This window comes from Neodiprion virginianus, chromosome 4 (genome assembly GCF_021901495.1).
Source record: "Neodiprion virginianus isolate iyNeoVirg1 chromosome 4, iyNeoVirg1.1, whole genome shotgun sequence".
Classification (NCBI taxonomy): Eukaryota; Metazoa; Arthropoda; class Insecta; order Hymenoptera; family Diprionidae; genus Neodiprion; species Neodiprion virginianus.
The window spans coordinates 19,049,478-19,076,136 of record NC_060880.1 but is presented as its reverse complement, the minus strand read 5'-3'; the positions used below and the strand labels follow the sequence as shown (position 1 = coordinate 19,076,136).

The 26,659-nt window shown below is 35.7% G+C and overlaps 4 protein-coding genes across 9 annotated transcripts in view; 3 read left to right on the top strand and 1 right to left on the bottom strand.

The window, feature by feature from the left end:
* The first annotated feature begins 237 nt into the window (after positions 1-237).
* LOC124302577 (sphingomyelin phosphodiesterase-like) lies at positions 238-3,467 on the top strand. The gene is made up of 8 exons (XM_046758872.1): positions 238-451; positions 567-877; positions 988-1,371; positions 1,440-1,612; positions 1,697-1,903; positions 2,477-2,828; positions 2,907-3,097; positions 3,172-3,467. Exons 1-8 carry the CDS (start codon positions 367-369, stop codon positions 3,305-3,307), a joined length of 1,839 nt encoding a protein of 612 aa, XP_046614828.1. The 5' UTR covers positions 238-366; the 3' UTR covers positions 3,308-3,467.
* LOC124302582 (ubiquinol-cytochrome-c reductase complex assembly factor 1) lies at positions 3,201-5,006 on the bottom strand. 3 transcript variants are annotated; one of them, XM_046758884.1, is made up of 7 exons: positions 4,845-5,006; positions 4,491-4,706; positions 4,297-4,369; positions 4,041-4,207; positions 3,776-3,970; positions 3,596-3,698; positions 3,201-3,341 (listed from the first exon to the last, which is right to left on the bottom strand). In XM_046758884.1, exons 1-6 carry the CDS (start codon positions 4,878-4,880, stop codon positions 3,618-3,620), a joined length of 768 nt encoding a protein of 255 aa, XP_046614840.1. In that variant the 5' UTR covers positions 4,881-5,006; the 3' UTR covers positions 3,201-3,341; positions 3,596-3,617. The 3 variants fall into 3 exon arrangements, with proteins under 3 accessions (XP_046614840.1, XP_046614839.1, XP_046614841.1); XM_046758883.1 differs by lacking the exon at positions 3,201-3,341 and having other exon boundaries at positions 3,468-3,698; XM_046758885.1 differs by lacking the exon at positions 3,201-3,341 and having other exon boundaries at positions 3,468-3,698; positions 4,806-4,926.
* Positions 5,007-5,029: 23 nt separating this feature from the next.
* On the top strand, positions 5,030-11,567 carry LOC124302576 (zinc finger protein 800). The gene is made up of 8 exons (XM_046758871.1): positions 5,030-5,152; positions 6,513-6,860; positions 6,929-7,300; positions 7,771-7,945; positions 8,063-8,203; positions 8,303-8,460; positions 9,137-10,370; positions 10,457-11,567. Exons 2-8 carry the CDS (start codon positions 6,516-6,518, stop codon positions 11,179-11,181), a joined length of 3,150 nt encoding a protein of 1,049 aa, XP_046614827.1. The 5' UTR covers positions 5,030-5,152; positions 6,513-6,515; the 3' UTR covers positions 11,182-11,567.
* Positions 11,568-12,132: 565 nt separating this feature from the next.
* The window catches only part of LOC124302581 (tetraspanin-1), a 28,616-nt gene continuing 14,089 nt past the window's right edge, over positions 12,133-26,659 (top strand). Inside the window, exons 1-4 of one of the 4 annotated variants that reach the window (XM_046758880.1) lie at positions 12,436-12,848; positions 13,326-13,454; positions 19,750-19,863; positions 20,380-20,478. In XM_046758880.1, the coding sequence (XP_046614836.1) occupies positions 19,804-19,863; positions 20,380-20,478 (159 nt within the window). In that variant the 5' untranslated portion in view covers positions 12,436-12,848; positions 13,326-13,454; positions 19,750-19,803. Of the gene's footprint in view, positions 12,252-12,435; positions 12,849-13,310; positions 13,455-19,749; positions 19,864-20,379; positions 20,479-26,659 lie in introns of those variants that run through there. The other 3 variants (XM_046758881.1, XM_046758882.1, XM_046758879.1) reach the window with 3 other exon arrangements.

The following is a 26,659-nucleotide window of genomic DNA, read 5'->3' as shown; positions in this document are numbered from 1 at the left end:
ATCAGTGATTTAAACGTGATCAATATTTCCAATCAAAAATTCAAGTGTCGGAGTGACAACAACAGATTTTTTGCTCTGATAATCAATCTCTATCAGGCTGTTGCAGAAACAGGTGTATATTATCAATAAATAATCATCAACGTGGACGAACGAGTCGTCATAATATCTGGCGGTATTATCAAGAATGAATGACAATTCCATGCGAATGTAGCATGATATGTTGTGTAAAATCAGCAGATGAGGGTGTGGAACCTATTATGCGCTAATCCACTTGAAGTGTTGGTAATCATTGTTATTATTATTGTTGAACTCCGTTTAATATATATTGATAGTTGTATCTGAGGAGTGTCTCATTTCTGTGGCAACATGAAGCTTTCATGGCTTTTCGTTGCTATTGCAACAACCCTTTTCGTACAGAATGTGGTGTCGAATACCATTTCTACTGCTGAAGGTGAGTAATTTTATTTTTTTTCTCATAATAATTAATACTGCAACAAAATAACGATCAGTAGCAATTTAAGTAATCTTTCATCCTTTTCCTTTGAAACTAATTTTGAATGTTCTAGAGAGGCTTGTAGCAGCAATCACCGCAGAAGTTGATGTATTAGCAAAGACCGGAGTAGTCACAGAGAAGCTTAAGGTGTACTTAGCCGAATTGGCTTTTCCAACTCTTACACGAAGCACTGATTTGACCAGTTATATCGAACAAAGATCATCCCTTACGTGCACGTTATGCACATCTCTAGTGAACGTTATTATGGGTTACCGTAAAATAGGATTGGCTGAAGAGACAATCATAAGTACAATCACCACTCTTTGTGTCAATCTGAACATTGAAGGGGAAGACGTTTGCCGTGGAGTTATAGAATTAAATGCGGTGAGTAGTTGTACATTCAATGATGAGTTCATGATCAAACTTGTTGTCGATAAAATTTTTGTATAACCATAAACGATTGAAGATTAAACTATGATTATTTTTATTTACAGCCTATTGCGTTCTACATTGTCGATCATAAGCCAAATCTTGCCGCTGAATCTGTTTGTGGCATAGTGCTTCAAAGTAGTTCTTGCCCATTGACAGATGAGGAATTTGAATGGACAGTCGAAGTGGACGACGGAGAACCGGTGCACATATCATCGGAAGAAACTAAAGAGACATTCAGGATTGTCCAAATATCTGACCCTCATTACGATCCGGTCTACGAAGCTTATGGTAACGCATACTGTGACGAACCGACGTGTTGCCGTGTAGGTCAGAATGATACAAATACGAGCGGAGCTGTCGCTGGCTATTGGGGAGATTATAACGATTGTGATTCACCTTGGTACGCTATCACAGATGCACTAGACCAGATTAAGAGCCAGGAACAAGTAAGAATTGAACAGATTTATCTAATACGCATGATAAGATTGTTGCCAACTCATCTAATCTCCTTCAGGAGATAGAGTATGTTTACTTTACTGGAGACATCATAGATCATGGAGTTTGGGAGACTACCAGAGAAGGTAACATCAAGGCCATAAACAAAACATTCAAGCAATTATACGAAACCTTCGGAAGTGTGCCGGTTTATCCTATTTTTGGAAACCATGAGCCAAATCCGACCAATGTGTAAGATTTAAAAAACTTCTTTCTAATTAAGTTTTACGACTTTTCGTTCAGGCTTTGGCGGAACTAACTTGTCACTGTCTTCAGGTTTGCACCTTCCGATGTAACTGATGATGAGTACGAGGTGTCCACTACATGGCTTTATGAGCTGTCAGCGGATATTTGGATTCAATACGGATGGTTGCCAGAGTCAACGCGTTCTACAATTCTGGAGGGCGGTTACTACACACTATCGCCGAAAACGGGATTTAGAATCATAGCTCTGAACAACAATATCTGTTACGTTTACAACTGGTAAGTGATTAGGCCAAAGCCTATTTGAAATTTTTTTTTATTATTATGTATTTAACTAGTTCACAAAAAAAAAATTGTATTCTTTTTTTCTATTTGCACAAAAAAATTAACTTATACAACGGATTGAAAATAACACACTTGTGACGTTTTTCATGCCAAGATATCTATATATATATATATAGCACGAAACACATTGAAATTCAATTGCCTGCATTAGCAATTGTGACTTTTAACAAAAGTAGCAAATGCACTTATCGACATTCGAAATGAAAATTTCGTATCAAGTCTAATTGGGAACAAATGAGAACAAATTGTTTTGTGTCACTTACGGGAATATAGGAATATAGGAAACGCAGTGCAAGCTGTGAAACTTCAGTTACTTCACAAGAAATCGATGTACTATGAAAAGTACGATGAAAAAGGTCTTTTAAAACTAAATATGATCCACTTAGAGTAACGCAGTATTTTACCACTAGATGACACAGCCCAAAATTATTATTAATATAAAGAATGCTTCCCTCAACAATTTCTGGGTGAATACGAAATAATACGTAAGAAATTGTATGAGTTTAGGTGGCTTTTATATGAGCCGCAAGATCCGAGTGGTCAGTTGAAATGGCTGGCCGATACCCTTCTCCAAGCAGAGATAGATGGAGAGTTTGTTCACATTCTGGCGCATGTGCCTCCTGGTACCGGCTCTTGCCAATACACGTGGGGAAGGGAGTATCGAAAGATCATCAACCGGTTTGCTCACATTATACCGGCTGAGTTTAACGGGCACAGCCACAACGATGAGATCCGCGTTATCTACGACTTGGAAGACACAACCGAAGCCATCAGAGTGGCTTGGAACGGCGGCAGTATCTCGACATATAGCGACGTTAATCCAAATTACAAAGTTTACTCAGTTAATGCCAACAACTATGTGAGTCTATTGTTTGTCGTATTCATTGTGCAAGTGGACAAAAATTCATCAAATACCATTTTTCATGTGAATATGCAGGCAATCGAAGATGTCGACACTTGGATCTACAATTTAACTTTGGCCAATGAATCACCCGATAAAAATCCAACCTGGTTCAAGTCTTACTCTTTCAAAGACCAGTATGGGCTTGAAGACCTCTCGCTGAGTTCATTGAATGACTTAGTGCTTCGAATGGCGTACAATTCTTCTATTATCTCAACTTACTACGGGTAACGGTGTTCATACAGTGATGTGATCAATTATAAGTGTGTTTTCGTTATTTATCTTACTTATTATTCTACAGTCATTACGTGAAACAATCAGACCCAGGATTGGAAAGCGGCTGCAGCGATAGTTGTCTCACCAATCAACTCTGCAAGATTGTTACTGCGGTTGCTGACGACAGTACTCAATGTAATTACTTCACCAGTTTGGCGTAACAAGCAAAGTGCTCATTCACAGTATATAATCGGTCTGCAATGGTAACATGGTATCGATGAAATGAGTAACTTCTGTGATTGTATATCGAATATTTCGGCATTCACAGTTTCTGTATACATACGAATATATTCATCATTGCAAATACACTTGACACCGTTATTCCTTGTAATTATTTATTATACCTATATATACACACGCTAATTGACAGTTGTCAATTGAAAGAAGAAAATCATATTATGACTTTGTACAAGTATTATAAAATCTCTGTAATAATGAAAAGAAAATACCTTGCGCTATTTTCAATCATATTTAAGGATCCACGAGGGGCAGCCACTTGAGCTTAGGTTTATCAAATAAATCCTTTCTCGGTGTATTGTCGAGATGTGTCATCTGAAACAATACGTTAATCATTAACATTAATGAAAGGACAACAATTTAGCTACAAAAATTTAATGATTTATAAATACCTGCTTTCTGATATAGACTAATAATTTCTCTAAAAGCACAGGATCGTTACATTCTAATTGGAATATTCTTCGCCATATTGCTCCAGCCAATACTTTGTCGTCCCCATTGACACCTTCGTCATATCCGATTATAGCGCAATTGAATTGTTCGGACAATTCGTGCAGGTGCATCCTAACGCCGGATGGATTTTCACTCTATAAAGAAATTTTGTTTTATTTCAACAAATGAACAATCTTCATTTTCTCTTGCTTTTACTTAACTCACCCATAATTCCTTAGCTCTGCAATTGGCATCTCCCCACATCGCTTCAACTACAGAATTTCTAGCTATTCTGCCATGTTCGTTTTCAGCCATCGCTCTCGTCATCAACATCCATACATGCAGCTCTGTTATCAAGAACCACGAATAATATGTATCTTTCATATTGAATTCTGCAAATAAAGGAATATCATTGCAAACATCAGTAGTACATCATATATGTGAAATATTATTTTTAAACATTATCGATTTTCCCGTTTACCTTTGAAAAATTGGGCGTAATTGATATTGTCTGCTATAGATTCGTACAGTAGGTAACTGCAGTATTTGACTTTCTGTAAAATAATTAACACTGCATTTCATCGGAATAACATTTAATAAAAGGTAAAAGTTCCGTTCGATTACTGCACGGTTAGTCCGATATAAGTACATTTAGAAAATGTCGTGCATTCTTACACTCTCAGCCAGATTAAATAAATTGTACTTCTTGAAGATTCTCTTAACAAAACCATCCTTAGCATCAACACTTTGAATATCAGAGGCTTGCGATACGCTCTGACTTTGTTTGTTCGCTGTGGATATCGAGGCTGTTCGGTGATCAAATTCGAGGAGACAAACCGTCGGGGTAATTTGTCTCAGATTCGACCTCGGAGCGAGAAGTGAAGACGTGACCTTGAAAAATGAAATTCATAAATTATGTGAAACAAGGGCAAATAATGGTCAGCAAAAGAGCAATGAGCGATCTAAAACAGCAAAGCGATATATAAATACTTGTAGGTTAATCGTGACAAAACAAGCCGTCATTCATACCCGCGTTAGCAAAGTTCCTCGAGAAAGGGTATTCATCGTATGTCATGTGTTTAAATCTGCAATATTCAAGAATTTAGGCGGTGCGAATCAGGGATACAAATATTCGTACAGAGGTACCGTAACACTTCTGCACGCAATGAAGATCGTTTGGCCAAAGTGCTGCCTATTTATTTCCGGCAAACGGGCAACATCCGAACCTTCGTCTAAAAATGGAGGCTATCGAAGAGTGAAACCGCACGTTACAATAAAATATATCATCGATATATAAGGCATTTATTCACGGAGTGACCTGGGACGGTTTTACGACGGTAAATATAATCCCCGTTAATTGATATACGCTTCTTTTTCGTACCGTAATATCGATTTTCATGGTCTAAAACGAAGGAGAGACGTACCATGTTTTTAGCCCCCTTAATCAGGGGGTGATTCTTGATTTTTATCAACTAGACTCGATTCGGATTAAATTACATCCCCGGTAACAACAACACTTTGATTCTTCGCTAAATTCTAAATCTTCCATTAGTTTTAACCCCTTGATCAATCTGGTCGCAGTTCCAAGCGCACCGCACTTTGGCTATTCTTGCATCGGTGTACCCCATTTATCCATGGCATCAAATCCACTCTATCATTTTCCACAGAATGTTTTTAATTTAGTTTTTGAGCACTCTAGAAGAGTGTAGGATGAACGCGTCGATTCTCCGCCTCAATCTTTCCACCCACCATCTAGAATCACGTCGACCTTGTCCTGCTTCGATAAAGACGTGTACAAACATTTGTTGCAATTTGCATTCTGTGTCGGCAAATTTCTTCTTAATTTCAACTCTCCATATATTCCAGAAAGTTGATCAATCCTATAGATGATTGATGTAACGTTTCAAATGTTAAAAAATAATAATTTTTCTAAGGTCAGAAACAAGTCATCGTAACCGTCAAGACATCAAATTTCTAAGATAATCGTAACTCGCATAGAGAATTTAGGGTAGGAATCAAGTGAACTCGTTTATTCCTCTTCAGCAAACTTTATCTGACTTAAAATTACTCTAGACATCAATTGTCACATGTTTAGCCGCATTTTTGTTCCCTTATGTTTTCACACATCGGCCATTTTTTACAATAAGTTTTGATTACTACTGTTTTCAGCAAACAAGGGCTAAGAAATAGAGCCATAAGATCTAGAGAATCAGTGCAAGGTTTGGGAGAGTCAAATTTACTTATTAGAAACCTGCAGATTCTGCAATGACGTTGTTAAGTTTTGATATCGGTCTGTACACCCCACTTTAAATTACATTCGTGAATGGTCAGTCATTCCACCCACCTCTGGCTGCTCTGTTACCTTTATTTCTAAGCCTGTGATCATTACTATCAGCAAATATAACCTTTACAAATATTGGGATTGAAATTGATTACCCAGATTTGAGAAACAGTTGAACGTAACCGTCAAGTCGAGAAATTCATGAGAGTTAAGATTGGATTATTACATGATTATGAGTAGAAATGCTGGATCAGAAATAAACAATGGCTATAATTTATTCCCTTTACCGAACTTTGACTAGTTTCCAATTGATAAAAAAAAAAACTTTTACACAGTGTGTTGATCGGCATATGGTATTTGACACAAATTCAAATATCAGCCTTTTTCTACATTGTCTGTTGTTTGTATGCTTTAAGAAAATGAAGTCTGTAAAACCGAGAACCAAAACGAGGAAGAACAACGGGAAATTTGGGAGGGTTAAATTTGGAGATAAAGAATCTGCGGATATTTCCAATCCCGACTTATCCCAATTGCGCAAACCGATCGACATTAGCGTTTCGAGTTTGTTGCAAGTTACAAAATTGCTGGAAGTTGGTGGCGAGGAGGTGAAAAGCATGCTAGCGTACGAATGCGACGTTGTATACGAGTGCAGAGTTTGCCGCAGTCTGTTCAGAAGTCTGGCCAACTTCATATCGCACAAGCGGGTTTACTGCAGGGAAAAATTTAACATCGCTCTTTTCAGACGTAGTCACAATGACCACATCGTGAGTAAATCAATCTTTCCCATTTCACAAACATCGAGCCTTAAAAGTTGAAAGCAAATCATTTACAGATATCGAACGGTGCTTTCATGTTCGATCCCGAATTGGCAGAGGATGCTGAATGCAAGGAAGAAGATGACAACATTCGAATACTTCGCAGTCAAGTTGTCAGAAATACCTTGAAGAAAGATCTCACATCTGTTGTCGACATGCTTCAGAAAAAACAATACAATGAGGAGGACGAAGATCTATCGCAGTTCAACAGCGAACCAAAGAGGTCCAAGCTACCAAATCGCAGAGTAAAGCTCAAACCTGAGATGAATAAGTTGAACCAGGAAATCGTCCTTGAGCCAATAGACACAAGCAAAACAGCTGTTTATCAGACTGCAAACGTTGTTCCTCAGTCGTCAGCGTTGCAAGCTGCCGATCTTATGAAAGCTCAGGTAAGAAATGAAAATTCGGACGACTTGTATATTACAATGGATAAAAATTTGCGTTGAGATGTAGAGATTGATAATAAAATATGCAGAACAAGGTATTCAATATTTAACCAATTTTTATTATAATAAACTACCGCAATATAAAACTCAATTAAAAAAATTTTAGGAAAACACTATTACAGGCCATAAAAGATATAAAATTGTAATGTATAATATCAGACATGTCGTATTCTGTAACTTTTAGTTGATATAGTATTAGTCTGTTGATTATTATTATGTAATTTTTTATTTATTTTTTTTTATTTTTGGAGCTATTTTTTTTTATTGATGCTCACAATTCTGCAGCATATGATAGATTTCTTAAAATGTATTGTATGCATTACTATGTAACTTGGTTAATTAACAAATAAATAAAAAAATAAATAAGGCAGCAGCAATAATCTGGATAATGGGCGTATTTTCGATTTTCGCAGATCATAGAGCTGCAAAACATGATTGGACGCAATACTGCAGTCGTTTATTCTAAAGATGAAACCATGGACACGAATCTGCTGGAAAAGAGCGACAGTCCATTGCAGATATACGGCAGTGACGATGAGCAAGCGGAAAGCGCGGAATCAAAATCTCAGAGCTTAGTGTGCTCAGTGTGTAAGTGTTGCGATTAAAATTTTGCATAATAGTACTAATCGTTGAGTTACTCACTACCTACTAGAGATGAATATAACTCGTTTTTATAACCCTTGAAATATTTTTCATTCATTTAAGGTAACGCAAAGTTTGCTACCAGGAAGACGTTGACCTACCACATGAAGTCTTTGCACGTCTCATATCGGAAATGTTATCCGTGTCCTTGCTGTAATAGTACATTTGCAAATACTTGGAGCGTTTATCGGCACCTTTTCAAAGGTAAAAACCGAAGTTTCACTCTGGTTCGTTTTTTGGTCATTGATTTGCAAGAGATTTTATTATACGGCATTGGAGCATCATGTAAAGCCTTAATTGCAGTTCACAGAAAATCAAATGAGCAGGTGAGAAAACTCCGCGCTCAAATACAGGAAAAGGCCTTCCGCAAGGAAACCACTGGAGCTGAAGATATAGAGAAGGAAAATGCCATGACGAAATCTTTGAGCGTGTCACTGCAGGAGACAAGCAACACTACTCAAGTAAATATACACTCGTGGAAACAATCAACGGGCGCTGCCGTTTTTGACCGAAAAAAGCTCCAACTTTGAAACCCTGTAACTTTGTGTCGATTGCAAGTAGAAAGTTGAATCAAAAACTATACCAAGGCTGAAAATCTTCGCTTCAAGCTCCAGTTTCGATATTTAGTCTATACGTATTTTTTCAAAGTAATTAAGTCACTCAAATTTTAGATTATTTTAGCAAATCCTTTCAGTTGTTTTGGGAAATTTTGTTAAATATGGCGTTCAATGTAATCTCTAATTTTTCGACTAGTACCAGTCTTAATCAGCTGTTCGTAATTTTTATTGGTCCGAGCATTCTTATGTCACTCATCGCAATCCCTCGATTACCAATATTTATTTATAACAATGTGAACAATGTATATTGAAGGCCTGAACTTCATATACACCAGAATTCACAACCTTCTGTCTTTTATTAACTATCTTTAACTCTCTAACATTTTTAAAAATACAGAGGAACATTACAAAATATGATATGTTGAAGTAAGAAATGACAAAAAGTGTCATTATCAGGTCGGGCAAACAGGGAAAAGTTATGGGATTTTCAAAACTAAATTATATAGCTAACCTGACTTTAGTAATTGACAAAAGTTCACACATCACTTTTTATTCAACAACTTTCATTTCTGGTTTACAGGAATGGATGGATCATTTTGAGTCCGATCTAGAACTTCAACGCTGCGGCGGTTGTGGACGACGGTTCGACAGAAGAGCAGCGTTGGTCTCTCACTCACAGTCGTGCCAGAAGCGAATAGCTGCCTGTAACGAAGCAGCTACAGCGATCAAGGCTACGAGATCAGAAAAAACGCCTTCGCCAATTGACCAACCGAGCGATAGTAAGCCATCGCGTAAAAACACACCTGAGCATGCTGTGAGAAGTTCTCAAAGTAACGAGAAACAGGTTTCACAAAAAATCGAATTGCCACGCATCCAGAGTTTGGTCGACACCTCGAGTGTGGGCTTAGAGGAATCGCCTTTGGAATTGATCAGTAATAACGAGACCTCGATACGAGTAGAGAATGTTTCCAGAATCAGCAACGCTGACTGGGAAATGATGGGGAATAATTTTGGCAAGATTTCAATGAACAGCGATTCATTCCTATCTGCCAATTCTGTATTTGATAAAGGTCAGGCGATCGAAACCGATGAGGAACAAGCACTTGCCAACAAGGTACCAGATTCCCCCGAAATTATATTTACAAGCATGGACGACGCCAGGACAGTCGCCATAAGTTTCGGCCCCAAAAAGAGAAGAATCGCCCTCTTGAAAAATTCCTCAAAAGATTTATCGAATAGCTCAGAATCCACAAATTTTTCTAATAAATCTGAAAATGTCATGACGTCAGTGCCACCGAGCAGTGAAAAGCAAACATTTAGCACGGATCATATGAAAATAATGGAGAATCGAATAGCGATGATTGCAAATGTTCGAAAGCTTCAGTGCTTACCGTGTCATAGAAAATTCACGTCGATGACAAACTTAAGGAGACACATGGCTATCCATATAGGTTGGAATCGATACCGCTGCAGACTTTGCGACTTCAAATGTTTTGTTAAATGTGATTGCGTAGCGCATTGCAACAAAGTACACGATGCCAAGAACAACAGAGCCGTTATTGCGGATATGGTCATTCAGATCCCACCTGATCAAAGTGCTCTTGCCCAACAAATTATGATGGATCTATCCAATCCTTGTGAAAATAATCCTGATCCAGATATTATTGAAGTCACGTCACCACCGACCAAAGAAGTCGATGTGGTTGAAGTTACGAGCAATTCCAACAGCGTCGAGTATCTGCGGGATAAAACTGGCGCAAAGGACATCAAATTGCCCATTGAAAAATCAGTCGATGAGGACATAACTGCAACAGGTTTGATTATTCACTTTGTCATATTTCATATGATTGATTTCAATCGCTTACGGTTAATAACCGCCTAAATTTTCTTCCATTTTTAGCTAAAGAACATCCACGAGAACCAAATCCAAGCGAACACGAAGGTGAAAGCAGCGATTCAAGCCCAGAAGAAACGCCGCAGCAAACGCGAAGTAGACTTGACAAGGATCCGGATCTTCGGAAGATGGTAATGGAAGTGATATTCGGTACAGCAGAGGGCGAACCGGAGCCGCGACCCGACCCGGAAATCCATCGGCTAATATTAGAAACCAAGAGTTGCAAAACTACAGATTCATCAGCGGAAATTAACGGTGACGAGGATACTAGGAGCAGCACAGAGGACAATTGGAAGAAGAGCGGCAATAATTCGAGTACAAAGGAGCCGAAAAAGCGGCCGACGCGAATTCGCGTGAAGCCGGTAAATGATGATTTTATCTACGACTTGACTGAGGTGATCCGCAAGGATTCGGCGATCCACAAAGCTACTGGAGTAACCGGAGCCCAGAAAACGCTAAAGAAAAAGCAATCGAACCAGCAGCAATCTTCCGGAGAAACCGAAAGCGACCTGGAGAATAAATCGGAAGCAGCAGCACGAGCTTCCGTTGTGCAAAAATTATCATCAGCGTGTAAACCGTTGCCTATAATGCAGCATAAAAAGGCCGAAATGAATAATTACATGAGCAAATTTTCGCTGAGGCAAGCTGAAGTCAGATTACATCCCACAGATGGACTGGCAGTATTGAACAGTGTTGGAGTGACGAATACACCGGTTGTGACACCAAAGTAAAATTTATTTTCTCGTGCTTTGGGATTAATTGATGCATGTCCATTCCAGTGCATAATATCTTATCATTTGATTTGAAAAAAAAATATATTCAAGTATGATTACGTTACTTGACAATTGTGGAAAGTCCAGTAATAATCTTTCAAATCTATAGCGTTACAGCTGTTACAAATAATGTTGAGAACTTCAAAATTTATCTTAAATTTTTTAAAGATAACATGTTGCATAGATTTAGTGCTGTACTTAGAGGGCGAGATGCAGATACAGATTATACGAGATCTGTAACAATTTCTGAATCTACTTGGGGAAAGGAAGATTTCAGAAACCACGTAGTTGTAAATACATACATACATATATAAATATTCATTAAAGAAAAACAAAAATATAAAGTTGTACTTTAAAACTTATTGCAAGTATAACAGCCTGATCATGGAATTCCACAAGCTATTATTCTAAATATCACGTTTTCCCGTTGATCAAAATATCGTCTGAAGTATTTTATTTATTCCAAAACGAGCGTTATTGCTTTATCATCATCAGGTTTCCCGTACGTATAAACGTAAATATACGATATTTCATCAATTTATAGTGGTTAAAAGAACTCACGGTTATAAAGGAATAAAATAAGGTTTTATTATCGCAACTTTCTTAGAGAGGATATTACAAACAATTAAGAAATTATTGATTTAACATAAAACAATTGATTCTAAGCAAATCGATTTCTACAAAATCACTTTGTTTCATCACAACCTATAAATCGCAAACGTCAAAACATTCTCTCTGTTCAAAGCTAGCATGTTATAATATAATACAGAGGATCCGCAGGCCAGCAGCACGTCTTCACCCGATCACGCATGGTAGGTACAACTTACGTACGTACGTTAAAACTCAAACTAGTCCATGCAGCGTACAGGGTACGTCATTTTTACGGTAATTTTAACTCTCGTTTCGATTGCCAAGAACAAGGCTACAGCATCTTTTCCTCTGCGGGCGATTTATGGAGCATTGAATTCCCTCGATCTCATCGTCATCATCGTCGACTCTTCGTCAGCAAGTCCTGCGACTAATTCTCCGTAAGTATTCTTCCGATTCTTATAGCTGAGATAATATCCATCTACATCGCTGCATCAATGGCACAACCGTAACACACATTACATGGTGTATAATGCGTGCGGAGTGCGTATAATTCCCGAATCCCCCCCACCTTTCCTTCACCGTTGTTTTTCTGGTTCGAAGCGGCGTCGACTCGACTCGAGAAATTCAGTCGAGCCGGAGCAGCGGCGGAACGTTGACGGTCTTTTCTAAGTGCGCAGTGAAGGCTTGAAGATACGTGCGACGCTTTGAGTGTTCTTTACGTGATCGTAGACCGATACCTGTTGATTAAAAAAAAAAAAGGGAGAAACGTTTGACTGTAGTGTTCAAAACAAAAAAAGAAAAGTAATAGCAGAAGTCACGGCGTGGTTGTAATGCAAATAACAACACTGAACGAAGAGTGTTTTCTTTATTATTTTACCCAAGAATATCCAAGTATCGTTGAGATCAGTAATAATTCTGTGAAGTGTCGTTGCGGTAAAACTTGAGATTTACATTTAGTGGATTGGTGCGTCTGAGAGACGATTCATCCCTCCATTCGTCCCAACCAAACGAAGAAAAACAAGCGTCATACAAGGGTACGTAACTCCTTTATCCTTCAAAAGCAAAGTATAAAGTTCAGTGATAAACATCGTTTCGAAGTTTCGTTTCGGTTGTGTTTGGTCTTTATATTCCATTGATAGAAAAATCAACACAGCGTTGCAGCTTTACCGATGTTCGTTTGTTTATTGCTGGAAATTCTTATACTGTCTTGTATTTTTTCTGCACGGGTATTTGCCGGTCTGTAGCGAGTCTCTCATTCTAACTACTCGATATTCTAACAATAACCCGTCGAGCCAAGCGCGAACAACCAGGTCTCTTTTTTTTTCCTTCGTGGCGGCTACGGCAGCGTAATAAAAGCGAAGAAGGAGAAGCTGGCCGGAGGCTCAGACGGCACCACTTGTTGCTGCTGTATGTATGTAATTTGACCGGCGGAGAGGAACGAAGGTCGATCCTGCTTCCACGCTGCCAGCATTTAAATTCACTGTTTTTTTAATTAGACACGTTCACTTCAGAAGCCTAATCAATTGTTGGAACTTGATTTCTGGCCACAATACCATGCGACGATGGCTTTAGAGATCTTTCGCGTCTGTTCTCGAGCTTCTCCTTACTCCGAGTTCCGTCAATAAACAAATATAACGAATGTAAGTAGAGAAATGTGGTCAAAATGAATCATTGCATTTTAAATTGACGTAATTATAATAAGCGCGGGTCGAATTGTCGGTAAAGCCGCATGTGTCAAGAATTGGTAAGGCGAGGAAGAATTCCGCGAAGCAGCGCGCGCCGTTTAGATAATCGGCTTAATTACCGTCTCTGACGCATCATTCCTGATGCAGTATTACATGCATATACTTAGGACTTCGTTTACATGATACCTACAAGATAAACACGGGCGTAGTGCTTTATGATTACAGTTGTAAAGTCTAGAGGCGATATGTAGGTGTATGCATCAGTCCTTTATCTGTTATCTCGATTGGGGGTTGAAATGTTGACAAAAAAAAAGGGCGAACACAAATCTTTTCACTGTTCGTAGGATAAGTGATACACTTTTTCTCTGATATGTTCCTCTTGTTTTTTTTCTGTTTTCCTTCCGCCGTATCCCCTAAATCATTGGCAATAAATTAAAACGACTTTTCTAAACCTAGTAATCCTATCGTAATATATATCGTCGTAAGTTGCCAGTAATCATTGAATTATTTTATTCCTAAGCAGCTGCGAAGATCTCTTTTTGAAAGTCCAAAAAAATAGAAAGTACTGGAATTGTATAAAAAAAATTGATACGAAGCATCGATATTTAAGCACTTATCCAGTACTTTCGATTATTGTATTCTTTTTTTCAAAAAATCTTTCCAGTTTACGGATATAACAGTTTGATAAATTATTATACTCGGGAAATAACCGAATTTCGTATTCATCCGTTTTTAATCTTTATTAATTCGAAGTTTACCGTTCAAGTATTTCATGAATATATCAAGCGTTTCCAAAAATAGTATAAATCCGGTTTTATTTTTCAAGTTGTGTTCAGTCTTTATTCGTCTTGTAATTCTAGCCTTTCTTAATGACTCTCTCTGCGTTTCGTTCTTAATAAATAGTTACATTATACAATAGCTTTTATTCTATTATCAATTCATAGATGATAGACGCATGTATTAGAATAAAATCCCAGTTGCCGTGCACTATATATATTAACGTGGTCCTTATTTAGGGTGTTTTTCGAAATTTCGTGTGAACAAGGAGGAAACAGTTTTCAAAAAAAAATATGCGCAACCTGGAGCCTGTAGGTTAAATAAAAGTACCGCCTTTAAGGCAGTGAATTTTTCAATGTAATTTAAAAGCGAACTCGGACTCACTGCATTATTATTTTTCGCCGCACCTTATTAATGCTTCGAAAAATCTGAAATTTAGTATATGTCTCTCCTATAGTCGTAAAAAAAAAATTGGGCGATTTTCAGCGACAAAAGTTTCGAAATCCCAGCACGTCAAAGTTGTGTTTGAAATTTGAAAATCACAATTTAACAAAATAAATGGATAAATACTTAATTGATGATTTAATTTAATTCCTTAGTCAAGTTTCAAACAATTATATCTTTATCTCGTATGATCGTAATATCGATAACAGAGAAAATGGTTAAAATCCACCCAACATTCATTTCACGAGTGTTCCTCGCCTGAGCCTGCAATTTTGTTGAGTTTCGCATACGTAGCAGAGACTTTGACGTGATATTATTTATTTAATAACTTTGTGTCAAGTCGCGGCCGCGTTGCCTGATGTTTTCATAATTGGTCGTTGGACAATTTTATTTTTAATATCACACGCGAACCAAGAGACCAATAATACCAACAAGAAAAATACAGGCTCCAACTTGCGCGTACTTTTTTTTCGAACACTTTTTCCGCTTTGTCCGCACGGAATTTCGTAAACGCCCTAAATAAGGACCACCTTAATTTATATATATTATACATATAATAAAATTAGTTGTCGAATGACGACATTTTGTTCTTTTTTTTCCTGCAACTAGTGCTGCTTTTTTTTTTTATAGATCGTTACATAATTCTATTGTTGTATATTTTTTTTTCCCCTGGGTGATACACGAGAATTATCATTTGAAAAACTACGCAGTATTATTTATAAAAATTGTCTCATTCCTCGGCAATACTCTTATAATACATGCTAAGTTATATGCGTATAGCAGCTGTATGTATTAAATTGTGCGGATGCGAGGGGTTCGGTCTCTGATTCGCATCTCCGTGGCAACGAGAAAGGAGAGAAGAATCTTTTGCCCTATGCTCTCTTCTCTTCTCTCATCGTCTGCAGGCAAGATGAGATAAACTGCTCTGTACCAGCAGCAATAATGGCAGCACCGTTATTTTCATTTCTATTTTCATTCATTCATTCATTGTCGCGTATTATATTATATTGTATTACGTTATTATTTCAATCGTTTCATATTACAGTGTATATTGTAATTTTCTCTTCTACCTACAATATTTTCCACTGTATACGTATTAATTGTTTGAGCAAATTTTTTTTTGTTTTAAGTAAATAACTTTTGTATCTTTTAAACCGTGTAAACGAAATCATTTTTTTTTTCTCATTAATTCGAATTTGAGAACATTTTTTATAACTTGAGTGGCAAAGGAACAGAAATAAAATTATTCACTATTATTATACTTTCCACAGAATCATATTATATTAATGAACAACGTATTACATACACTTTAAATTGCAGCGATATAGAGAGTTTTTAGATGCCGATTTTATGCGAAATTATTACGTATTCAATTTGAACATTTAAATATTGTATAATAAAACGGTAACGATGATAGATTTTAAGTAATAATTTGATGTAAAATCATTATATAAGTAAAATTATCTGAAGAGATCGATATCCAAGGAATTATTTGTTCATATTGTCTTCGTATTATAAGTGTCTTGCATGTAGTGAGAAATTTCTTAGCGTCGAGTGACAGTTTCTTATTTTCTTCTTTTTCTACGCGAAATCAAATTGTAAACTTTCTTGTTCGTCGGTAAAAATTTTTGCTGAATAAAAATATAATCTGCTGATCAGTTTATCCAGTTTTTGCTATCCATTTATCGATGCAGTAGTAACAACATTATATGTATAAAAATAAACACGAGTATAATGAATTTAAAAATACAATGTATCTTATAGATAGTTGAAAACAACATTCATGCATAATATGTGTAATATGTTGCGAATTGCGATAATTATTGGAGACACTGATTATTAGAGAGGAAAAAAAAGCGAAAGACACAGTTTTAAAAGCGATGAAATCCTGAACAGATGTTATTGATTGTGAGTCGTATTACCAATTCATACAAAGAAAAATCTCTAGTAGAATTGATTTAAGAATAATAAGGAAAATTTTCTGCTGTTGAAACATTCATTAAATAAAAGCAATCCAACAACGCCATTAATAATATTTCTAAAATTGTGTGCATCAAAACATTTGCAGTGTGGAGTAATTTAAATACGTATAACAAAAACGAAGAAAAAAGAAAAGTTTGAAATAATGCGTTAATCACACATTTAACATCATTTTATTATCTGTGAATAGTTTCTCTTTTGTCTACACATTGCGGGATAAGAGAGAAAGAGAGAAAAAAACCAAATTTTCAATGATAAGGGAAACTCTTAATCTTCTCTCAATAATCTTTTCGCTTTCGTCATAATTGTCCTTTTTTTTTTTTTTTTATCCTTGAGATTTTTGAAATAAATTTTCTTCAGACGTATCACGAATGATAGTAATAATAATAATCATAACAACAACAGTAATAATCCAATTTAAAGAACAAGCGATACGATTCGAGATCCAATTGCATTCCGATGGGTCTGTTAACGTTATATCGGGGTACAGTACAGTAAAAACAATGTTCAAACAAAACATATTCGTCGAATAATAAAGTTACAGGTTGATCAAGTTGACTCAGAAGGTTAAAGCAATGTCACCTCAATATTATAAAACAAAGAAACAAACAAACTAAAAAGCACCGGAGTTGTTTCTTGAAAGAACTCAATAATTATGCACAGTTGTGATATTTTTTTTTAGTATTTTTTTTTTCACCACGTCGACTTTTATCCGTTTGCGAATGAAAAAAACTGTACCGTATATCCGATTTTGATAAATCATGCAGCTCAATTTTTTCCCCCATATTTTCTCCAAGATACGTTCACCATATCGAATAATAATCGCGTTTCAGGTGTGATTTCGGTGGAATTTGACTACCGAACAAAATGAGCGATTAAATTCATCGAAGTTTACGGATCATAAAAAATTACTTTCTGCAACGTCACTCGTCTGTCAAATTATTTATTCGTAACGTGATGTAATCTTGTTTTTAAAAAAAAATTTATGGTAATTTAGATTTTTTTTTCCCTACCAAAATGCTGTGAATTTTTTCATCAAAAGTTATCAGAACTCGTTTCGGATACGTAGCGAAAATCGCTGTTTTTCACAATCTTTCTGCTTCTACACTTTTTCGACTGGACTGTACGCCGCCGGATGCATCCTTACCTTAACTCGGTTAAGTTATGCTCTGTATACATTTTTTTTTCCCCCTCAACTCCTCCCACAAAGCAGAGCTTCGTCTCTTGTTACTGAATTCGGAGCGTCCGTTGTATACCTGGAAGAATTTGAAATTTTATTTTCATTTCTTACATTATTTCTTGTTGAAAAATTCGGATATCTCTTCTCTGGTGATGCTTCTTTTCAGAAGTGAGGAAATTTTTTTTTCTACCATCAATGGGAAACGAAACCAGACCATTTTAGTTCGTAAAAAAAAGCAATCAACGTTAAAAAACATCTAATTCAAAGAGTATTATTATAGGCGTTATTTGAAAACTCAATGTGAAGAGAAAATTTTCTTCTTCAAATCCAACCAAATTTTTCATTCCCATACAATTTCTTATTGGATCTGCGACGTAACATTTTGTCTATCGTTATGTTATAAACAAAACGGTTTTTTTTTTTTTTTTTTTTTGTGCGAACAATGCGACCCTCGTGATGCATTCCAACAAAGTATGTGGTTTTCGGTGGATAATTTTCTTTGTTGAATGAAACAAAAAAAAAAAAAATGCTTGATTTTCTGTAAAGGAATTCCTTGAAAAAGATTGTTTGATGTTTATTTTAGTTTATTCTCACTCCGAACGAAAATTATTTTTACCAAACGAAGGTATTTGAAGAAAAGAAACATTTCGTTGTGTTGAACAATTTTTTTATTTTTATTTTTTTTTTAATTTACTGAACGAGATATACTTTCTCGTTAATTAAAAAGGAAATTACGAAGTACGATTGTCTGGAAAAAACTTGTGTCAATTTTCTCTCGAGAATTTATTTATCTTTTTTCCTACAAACTTTTTTCTCGTTGTATCTATTATAAGGCGGCTTATATGTTGTACGTCGACAGTTTTACGCCGCTGTTCTCTCCTCTCCTTCATCTCCTGATATTCTCCTTATTCTGCTGCACCTGCCGGCATGCAGCACGTAATCCTGACCCCTCTCCCGGCTTTGGTATGCCAGGCCATATATTTTCGGTGCATCTAACGGCAGGAATGCAGCATACAAGAAGAAAACAATTCGTGTGTGTGTGTGCGTGTATGTAACAGCAGTTTTTTTTTTTTTCATTTATTTTTTTCCTTCTTTTCCCGTACATAGTATAACGTTGGTCAGCGTTTTGAAAAAACCTGTGGGAAAAGTTTCTCTGTGACATTGATTAAAAAAAAAAAAAAAAATGTAAAAAATTATATACATGTAGAGTAATAATAAATTCTTGTCGTGTAAACCTAGTTTTGATGTATACGTTTTACAAGCATGTACCTTGCACGTATACCTACTACTTATATCATTGAGAACACTGCAAAGAATTACAACCGGAAGTTAGTGAATTTTGTAATTAACGTTAATCCCGCGTGTAATTCGGTCAACTCTCTGTTATAATATGATGATGATGATGATGATGATGATGATGATGATCATGATCATTGTCGTTGTTATCATTATCAGTGCAATATATTAATACGGTTGGCGTTACATTATAAATAATGCCAATCGTGCCGATGACAATACATGCATACTTCGTCGTCATAATTTAGTTGTGCGCTGTAATAATGTAATTATTATAACAATCGAGTTGTATCGTCATTTTGTAATATAGGTATACCGCGTGTATTTATAATTGACGTTATGAAACATACGTGTATTAAAATCATACGACGCTGGATTTTATATTTTATGTAAATTTTCTTTTCTTCTTCGTCTCCAGAATTTTCAAAATTCAAAAAATCGCAAAAACAATAACACGCATCACCTTACATTGCGCGTTATAACACATATGCATCATACAATAGTTATTATACATCCTTCTCCGTCGTTGTTATAATTTTTATTATTATTTATGTTATCCGTTTTCTGTTGCAGGTTCAAATATACACATAATACATTTTCAACAAGAGTTTGAAAATCACGTTAAAAATGGGGTGTGGTTCGCGATGTGCCAAGTATTTTTTGTGCTTCTTCAATTTCATCTTCTTCGTAAGTATAGTTACATATCTTAGATTGGGCGCGTAGGTTATGCTTTATCAAACAATTGGTTCGCATTAGACAAATATTATAATAAACATTATAAAATATATACATGTACGCGTGTCTTTTTACGCCGAAGCAAGAGTATAACTGAAAAAAATGTTGTTTTTTTTTCCTTTATAATACTGACGTGAAAAAAATGTTTGTAATACTGTTGATGACACAAAAAAAAAAAAGAATCTAAGTACATGATAAATATCGAGCTTGTATGTTTATATGACTTTTTAAAAAAAAGAAGTCTATCATTTATATGTCAGTTATTTGTAAATCTCGCGAAATTATTTCATCGTTGTTGAGATTATCCCTTTTTTTTGCTCTCTTTTTTTTCTAAGTTTTGCTCGATCGATGATAATTTAATTGAACGATAAGAAGATTGAAAATGAAAGGAATGGTGTTTTTTTAATTATTATCATTATACGTCGCAAATGGATTATAATATATATGTATATATATTTGTAACTTTAGGTCGCTGGAGGCGCAGCGTTGGCTGTTGGCATCTGGTTAATAGCCGATAGAAATTCCTTCACTAATCTCATAGCCAAGGTCGATCAGGCTGACATTGTGGTAAGTCTCTATACATATATAGCTGTGGCCTTTTGTTATTGTTCCGCATATTTGCATACATTTATTTAACACACAATCAATCGAAATTCCATTCGTCAAGGTTCTTCTGCATCGTTGCAGTTTTAAAGCGAACAATTCAATCAAATCTTTTTACCTATAACATGGCAGTGTTTAAATTTATTTATTTTTTTTTTATTTAATTAACAGACTAAAATCTCGTTTAAAAGTGGAAAAAATCAAATTATGCAGAATAAATTACGCGACATGTAATTGTAATATAGAATATTCGAAAACGCGTGATTCGATCGATTTGCTATTGTGGTATCGATTTCTATCCATTTACTTTCATTCTCTCTCTTTCTACCGTTTTTTTTTCTTTTAATTTATTTATTTCCCCTCGCCAACCACCTTTCTTCCCGCTATCGTGTAAAAATATATAATCGATACTTGCAAACCTCGTGCAGGTTCGAATATCGTTAGAAAGCGCCGATCGATTACTACCGAAAAAGTTGACGACAAAGGCGTATAATTTCCTTATTGGCGTCGTTATCTTATAAGGCATTCTATTTGTCTCCCGGGTTGATTTCTTTTCTGTTTTTTTTTTTTTTTTTTTTTTTTTTGTTCTTCCTTTTTTGCTCTCTTTCTCTTTCTCTCCCTTTCTCTTTCTCTTTATAATTAACAATGAGACGAAATCGTCGTCGAACTTTCACGTCTCTCATCGAGAGACGCGCGGAGAGAGATTGAAAAAAGTAATTATCCATATAATAGGCATTATTCAAGGAAAAGTTTATTATATTATGAAATTAACTCTGCGAGGTGACTGACCATCACTTCGATTTTACGTATATACAATTCGTCGTTACGCTTAATCATTATCCTGGAAATAACTTGTTTTTATTTATTTTTTTATTAATCTAGATTTTTCAAACTCTCGTTATTGAAAATCGAAATGTATGAAGCCGAGTGATACAATTGATCGTATACATATAATTGAAATTGTTTTGCTGTTTTCTGCAGAGTAAAATTGACAAAATTAAGTATTGCATGATTCGTACGCTGTATCGCATTGTGGTAAACATTTCAAAAATGAATTGAAATACGTAAAATTGCAAATATACCTACATACATGCAATACAATGTATTTGTTTCTATAAACCGAGAAGCAAAATCTGTCAATATTACCACCGTCATTGTTGTTATCATTATTATTATTATTAACATCGTTATTATTATAGAAAATGTCAATGAGATGCGAAGGAAAAAAGAAATAAAAACTGTATAAAATATCGATACGCACCAATGGAGAAGACCAAATGATAGAGAATATCGCGGTCAATATTCGCGGTCTAGTGAACTCACGATCAGTCAGCATCAATTTGTTGTTATAGATCTGTGTGGTATGTATGTGAGAGATTGGAGCATTCTGTGCCAACTTAATCACGCCGTGTCGTACAAGCAAAACAATTTATGTAGTATACAATCATAATACAGAGGTAAAGCAATTTTTCTAACATATAATGTATATTTTGTATGAAAAAAATATGCGAAAGATAAGGAGCCGAAATCGAGACAATTAATCAAGCCCACGTTTTAAATTATACTGACATTACCGCCTCTTGGATATGTAGTACATGTGTATATTGTACGTAGACGTAGTAAACTACTACCACCAACATCGGTAATCATACACGGCGAAACGAGAAACAACATAAATTATTCAATTAAATACTAAAACGTTGTTGCGCAATGAAAGAAGATTCCCGCGTTGTGGGGCGTGTAGAGTCTAATCCTTATCATTTAAATACATAACCGCATATTATGTAGGCTTTAAATTTACCTTTCCATTTATTTTTCTTTCTCTATGTTTGTTTCTTCTACGAATGATTTTTTCAATCGTACACGTATACGTCGTATACCTACGTTTGTAAGTTTTACAAAGAAAAATGTGGCCGTCAAATTTTTCAAACTTTTTCTCCCTTCTGGTAATAGTAAACTAATATAATAAAGTGAAATTGTACATGTTCAATAATTATAAAAACATCGCTGAGTGAAAAATTGTAATGTAAACTTTTTACGGAGAAGAATTTTTTATCCTTCTAAATTCCATGACACAATTCGATTGGTTGAAAAGGATATTAAAAAAAATTGTTAAAAATGCAACTTTTTTATACTTGTACGGTATTATACAATATTTCCATTTCCTTCTTACTTTTTCTCTCTCTCTCTCTCTTTCTCTTTTCTTCTTTCTCTTCTCGTTCGACCATTTTATAGGCGGAGGACGAGTCAATTTGTCCAGTTAGGTATACATTATTTAGCTCACTTGCTTATGTATGGGCACGTTTTACCCGTCGATTACCGGAAGACGACCCAGATTATACCTGCTTCTTGAATCTCGCCTGTCTCTTCACCATGTACGTATAGGTATACATGGCATTGCCTTTTACATTACACGTGCTCGATTTAGCCATTTTTTTTTCTTCTTTTTTGCAAATTTGATTTCGACAAAAAACAACGGTGAGAAAAAGTAGATCGCAACCGACGAAGTCCAGAATTCAAGAGTTGGAATAATTTGGAATTTTCGAAGTTGGAAAAATCTGATTTTATTACATAGGTATACTATGTGCAAGAATTTGAAAACACGTAACGTCGAAAAGTTGGAATACCTGGAGGTTTGGATGAAAAAAAAAAAAAAAAAAAAACTACAACATATAAAAAGCCGAAATATATAAGAATCGTGGTCAGAATTTCTTTGTACGCACGCATATTATTCTATACATTCAATTCTCGCGACGAAATTTTGTATAATGTATAATATTATTTCGTTTTTTAATACCGTTCCAAGTTTTAACATTCTCCGGTAAATGTGCAGTCATGTGTGCTTTTATTCGAATTGCTACACTTGGAAATTATATCTATCTCTATTTTTTCTGAAAATTCCGACGTAGTTATTTGGAACGGCATTCCTAGTAATTTTTTTTTTTTCTTCTTCCTTTTTTTCCCCTCCTCTTTCGTTTTATCTCTGTACTAATTTATCCAATTTTAACAACTTATACACAGACGCGCACACAGATATATATATATATATATATATATATATATATATTTAATTGGCGGTAGCTGAGTTGCGCAAAATTCATGGTCGCTGTTACTTTTTCGTATTTCATTCGTTCAATATTCATTCATTCGTTCCTCATCCAATATAATTTATTTCTTTTTATATACATGATTACCTTTATAGCTGGCTGGCTGGTACAATTTCTGCACTTAACTTACACATCATATGCTATACGTATTATAGACATTAGGTACTATCTTGACATCCTCCCCTCCGCTGAAACAACAAGTCGCATGACCCCAACGAAATACGTGCTCAGAATTTAGACTATATAACGTTGGTTCTAGTAGTTGCTCGTCTTCTTCTTATTCCTGCCATTATCATTATCGTCATCGTCATCGTCATCGTGTTTTGCCTGTGCATAATTAAGATATAAGTTTCAGAGAATAAGATATGAGTGTTATGTAATCGGTTCCCAAAAATTTAAACGTACATAACATAATGTGTAACACAATGATTCTGAAATAATCAAGCCGGAAAAACAGTTTTTTTGCGATACTTTTCATCACCATGAAAGCGATGATCTTGACAGCGACTGGGTGAAAAGTCTGAAACTGATACGACTTGGCAGCCAAGTGAAAAAGTTTTAAAAGAAATTATTTATTTTTTTTTATTAATATGTACATAACCTGAGAAAAACACAATCGGTTATTTAGAAAAGGTAATAAGGAAGAAAACGTACATGTTTGTCGGTAAAACATTGAAATTCGATTCATTTCCGGTAGAGCCGGAAGTTCAAATTAAACGGGCACATGGCAACTTTTATCACGCCATTTCCGAGATCATCGCGGCAGTTTGTCGGACAGACCGACATTTTTGTGAAAACCTGTTTTTTGGATTCTAGAGATTCGAAACCGTAAACATTCGTTTAAATTAAAAAAAAGTCCATATCGACCGAAACTAATATTTTTTTTACATTGCCCAACGTGATGAAAAGTAAAATGTATATCGATAAATAGTCCAGTCGAAATGTAAATTGGAGGTTGAAATTTTTCGACATTACAATTTTCTTTTCCTAATCATTAGGAGGTGTCATTGATAGTCTAAACCCATAATTTCGAACAGATTTTGCAGTAGCATCGGGCGCCATCTTTAATTTGTGTTTCAAGTCGGAAAGTATAGATCGTATAGACAAAAAATTGTCATGGCCAAAGTTGTAAGGAATTAAATATCCTGCAAGTTTAGTTATTACCATTTTTCGAGTTATTGGATAAAAACAAATTCCCCTATAAATTCAAGATGGCGGCTGAAGCTACTACAGAATGTTGCCAAAATTCTGAATCTATCCGTATGTGTTCCATACATATGCTAAGAGGTTCTCTCGAAACAACCTGCTCGACAATTGCAGCTCGTCTTGTTCATAAGTGTAACCAATTTCGTAAAAATATTACCACAGCACAACAGACAGAGTGCGGGTCACTCTTTCTTAATAGGCAAGAGGTTACGGTTGACTGTCACTTGTCAACCGGTCGATTCTAGGGAATTTCTTACTGTTGGCGAAGTTTTGCGGTTTAGGCTGTGAGAATCTTAACAATGGATGTCAGCCAATCAAAATCACAGGTCCTTTCAAGAAGAATTCTCGGTACGTATAGTAAAATGCGTAAATGCGTCAACCCTCCGGCTAGCTTGTTTTCGATCCGAAACAAAGTGCGACTTCGACTCGTGACAATGTACCTCATTTTCTGACATCAGCTGTATCGCCAACCATCGTCGCACGATTCGTGTAGAGTTGAACTCGCATTTTGTTTTGGACCGAAAACAAGTTAGCCAAAAGGTTAAAGGCATTTATGCATTTTACCGTACATATACATATGATCAAGATCCCCCGGAAACATCTTTCAAAAATAGACAGTTTTTTTTTTTTTTTATTATTATTATTTTTTATGACGTGTTGTGCAAGAATGAAGAGGAATTGAGTTGCGCAGAAACGTTTATCTTCTCTTCTTTATCTTCTTTATCGACGCGGTATCCGGATATTCCTGTATTTTATAACCTGCCTGTAATACCTGACCATATTTTAGGCGTATATAAGGTAGTAAATACGTGTCGTATCGCATGGTCAATACATAATGTTCACATGTATGCATGTACGTTCGTGTATCTGCATCTGGGTTTTGAGAGCGACGACATGCTCGCTGCAGGTGATCGGTGTCGTCCAGTCAAGTCAAGTAAAGTCGCGTCGAGACGAGTTCTTGAATCGCAAACCTTTCCTTTCCTTTCCTTTCCTTTCCTTTCCTTTCCTTTCCTCTCTCCTTTCCTCTCATTCCTTCATTCGGATCGAGCCACACCTGCACGCGTAGCCGCGATTCTTTTTATCCGACGAGAAAACCTAACCTAACAGCTAACCGTGATGACTTGTGTTTACTTCCGGTTTTCTCCTTGTCGTGTAATTTATATTGTTCGTATCACGCCAACTGCAATGCGATTATTGGGCAGAGGGGAGAGGCGAGAGAAAATTGAAAATAGGCCCTACCGAAAATAATGGGCCCTCTGTACAATCAAATCGGATTTTCAAAAAATGTCTGTAACGTTTGGAATACATTTTTAGACCAAGGACAAAAAAAAATTGCATAGCGGAAGTTGGTCTGACTTTACTCCTTCCTTAAGGGGCTCATTTTTCCCGCCTTTCCCCTATATATTACAACTATAAACTCTGAGCAAAAAGAAATATTACAACGAGGTGAAAACAAGAATCAACTCGATGTTAACGATGATTATAAATATATATTTGTAATAAATGGAAAGCCAGGTTTCCAATTTATATCCGTTTCTTCTATAAAAATTGTATATTTGTATTACGCATTTACGAATCCTTAATAATTATACATAATTGAATACCATTCGCTGAAAGAAAGAAAAAAAAAAGAAACATTTTCACCATCAATAATTGTGAATTTATCGGTTACGTTTTTTCTTTTCGTATATTACACCAAACGTATATATGTTGGTATACCGTTGATACGTATAGAGTAAATAAGTTTCTCTGCGAGTGATTAAACACCACGCAAGTCATCATATGCGTATAATATGTTAATTTATGTCTGTAAATAGATATATTTTCGGTAT

Excerpts from the sequence above, each read along its gene's own strand:
- LOC124302582 (XM_046758884.1), bottom strand. The coding sequence starts at position 4,880 with ATGAATACCCTTTCTCGAGGAACTTTGCTAACGCGG. Across the intron at positions 3,971-4,040 it reads GCAGAGCTAAGGAATTATGG|AGTGAAAATCCATCCGGCGT; the intron begins GTGAGTTAAGTA and ends ATTTCTTTATAG. Across the intron at positions 3,699-3,775 it reads TAGTCTATATCAGAAAGCAG|ATGACACATCTCGACAATAC; the intron begins GTATTTATAAAT and ends GTATTGTTTCAG.
- LOC124302576 (XM_046758871.1), top strand. The coding sequence starts at position 6,516 with ATGAAGTCTGTAAAACCGAGAACCAAAACGAGGAAGAACAACGGGAAA. Across the intron at positions 8,461-9,136 it reads AGACAAGCAACACTACTCAA|GAATGGATGGATCATTTTGA; the intron begins GTAAATATACAC and ends TCTGGTTTACAG. Across the intron at positions 10,371-10,456 it reads TGAGGACATAACTGCAACAG|CTAAAGAACATCCACGAGAA; the intron begins GTTTGATTATTC and ends TTCCATTTTTAG.
- LOC124302577 (XM_046758872.1), top strand. The coding sequence starts at position 367 with ATGAAGCTTTCATGGCTTTTCGTTGCTATTGCAACAACCCTTTTCGTA. Across the intron at positions 1,372-1,439 it reads AGATTAAGAGCCAGGAACAA|GAGATAGAGTATGTTTACTT; the intron begins GTAAGAATTGAA and ends AATCTCCTTCAG. Across the intron at positions 3,098-3,171 it reads ATTATCTCAACTTACTACGG|TCATTACGTGAAACAATCAG; the intron begins GTAACGGTGTTC and ends ATTATTCTACAG.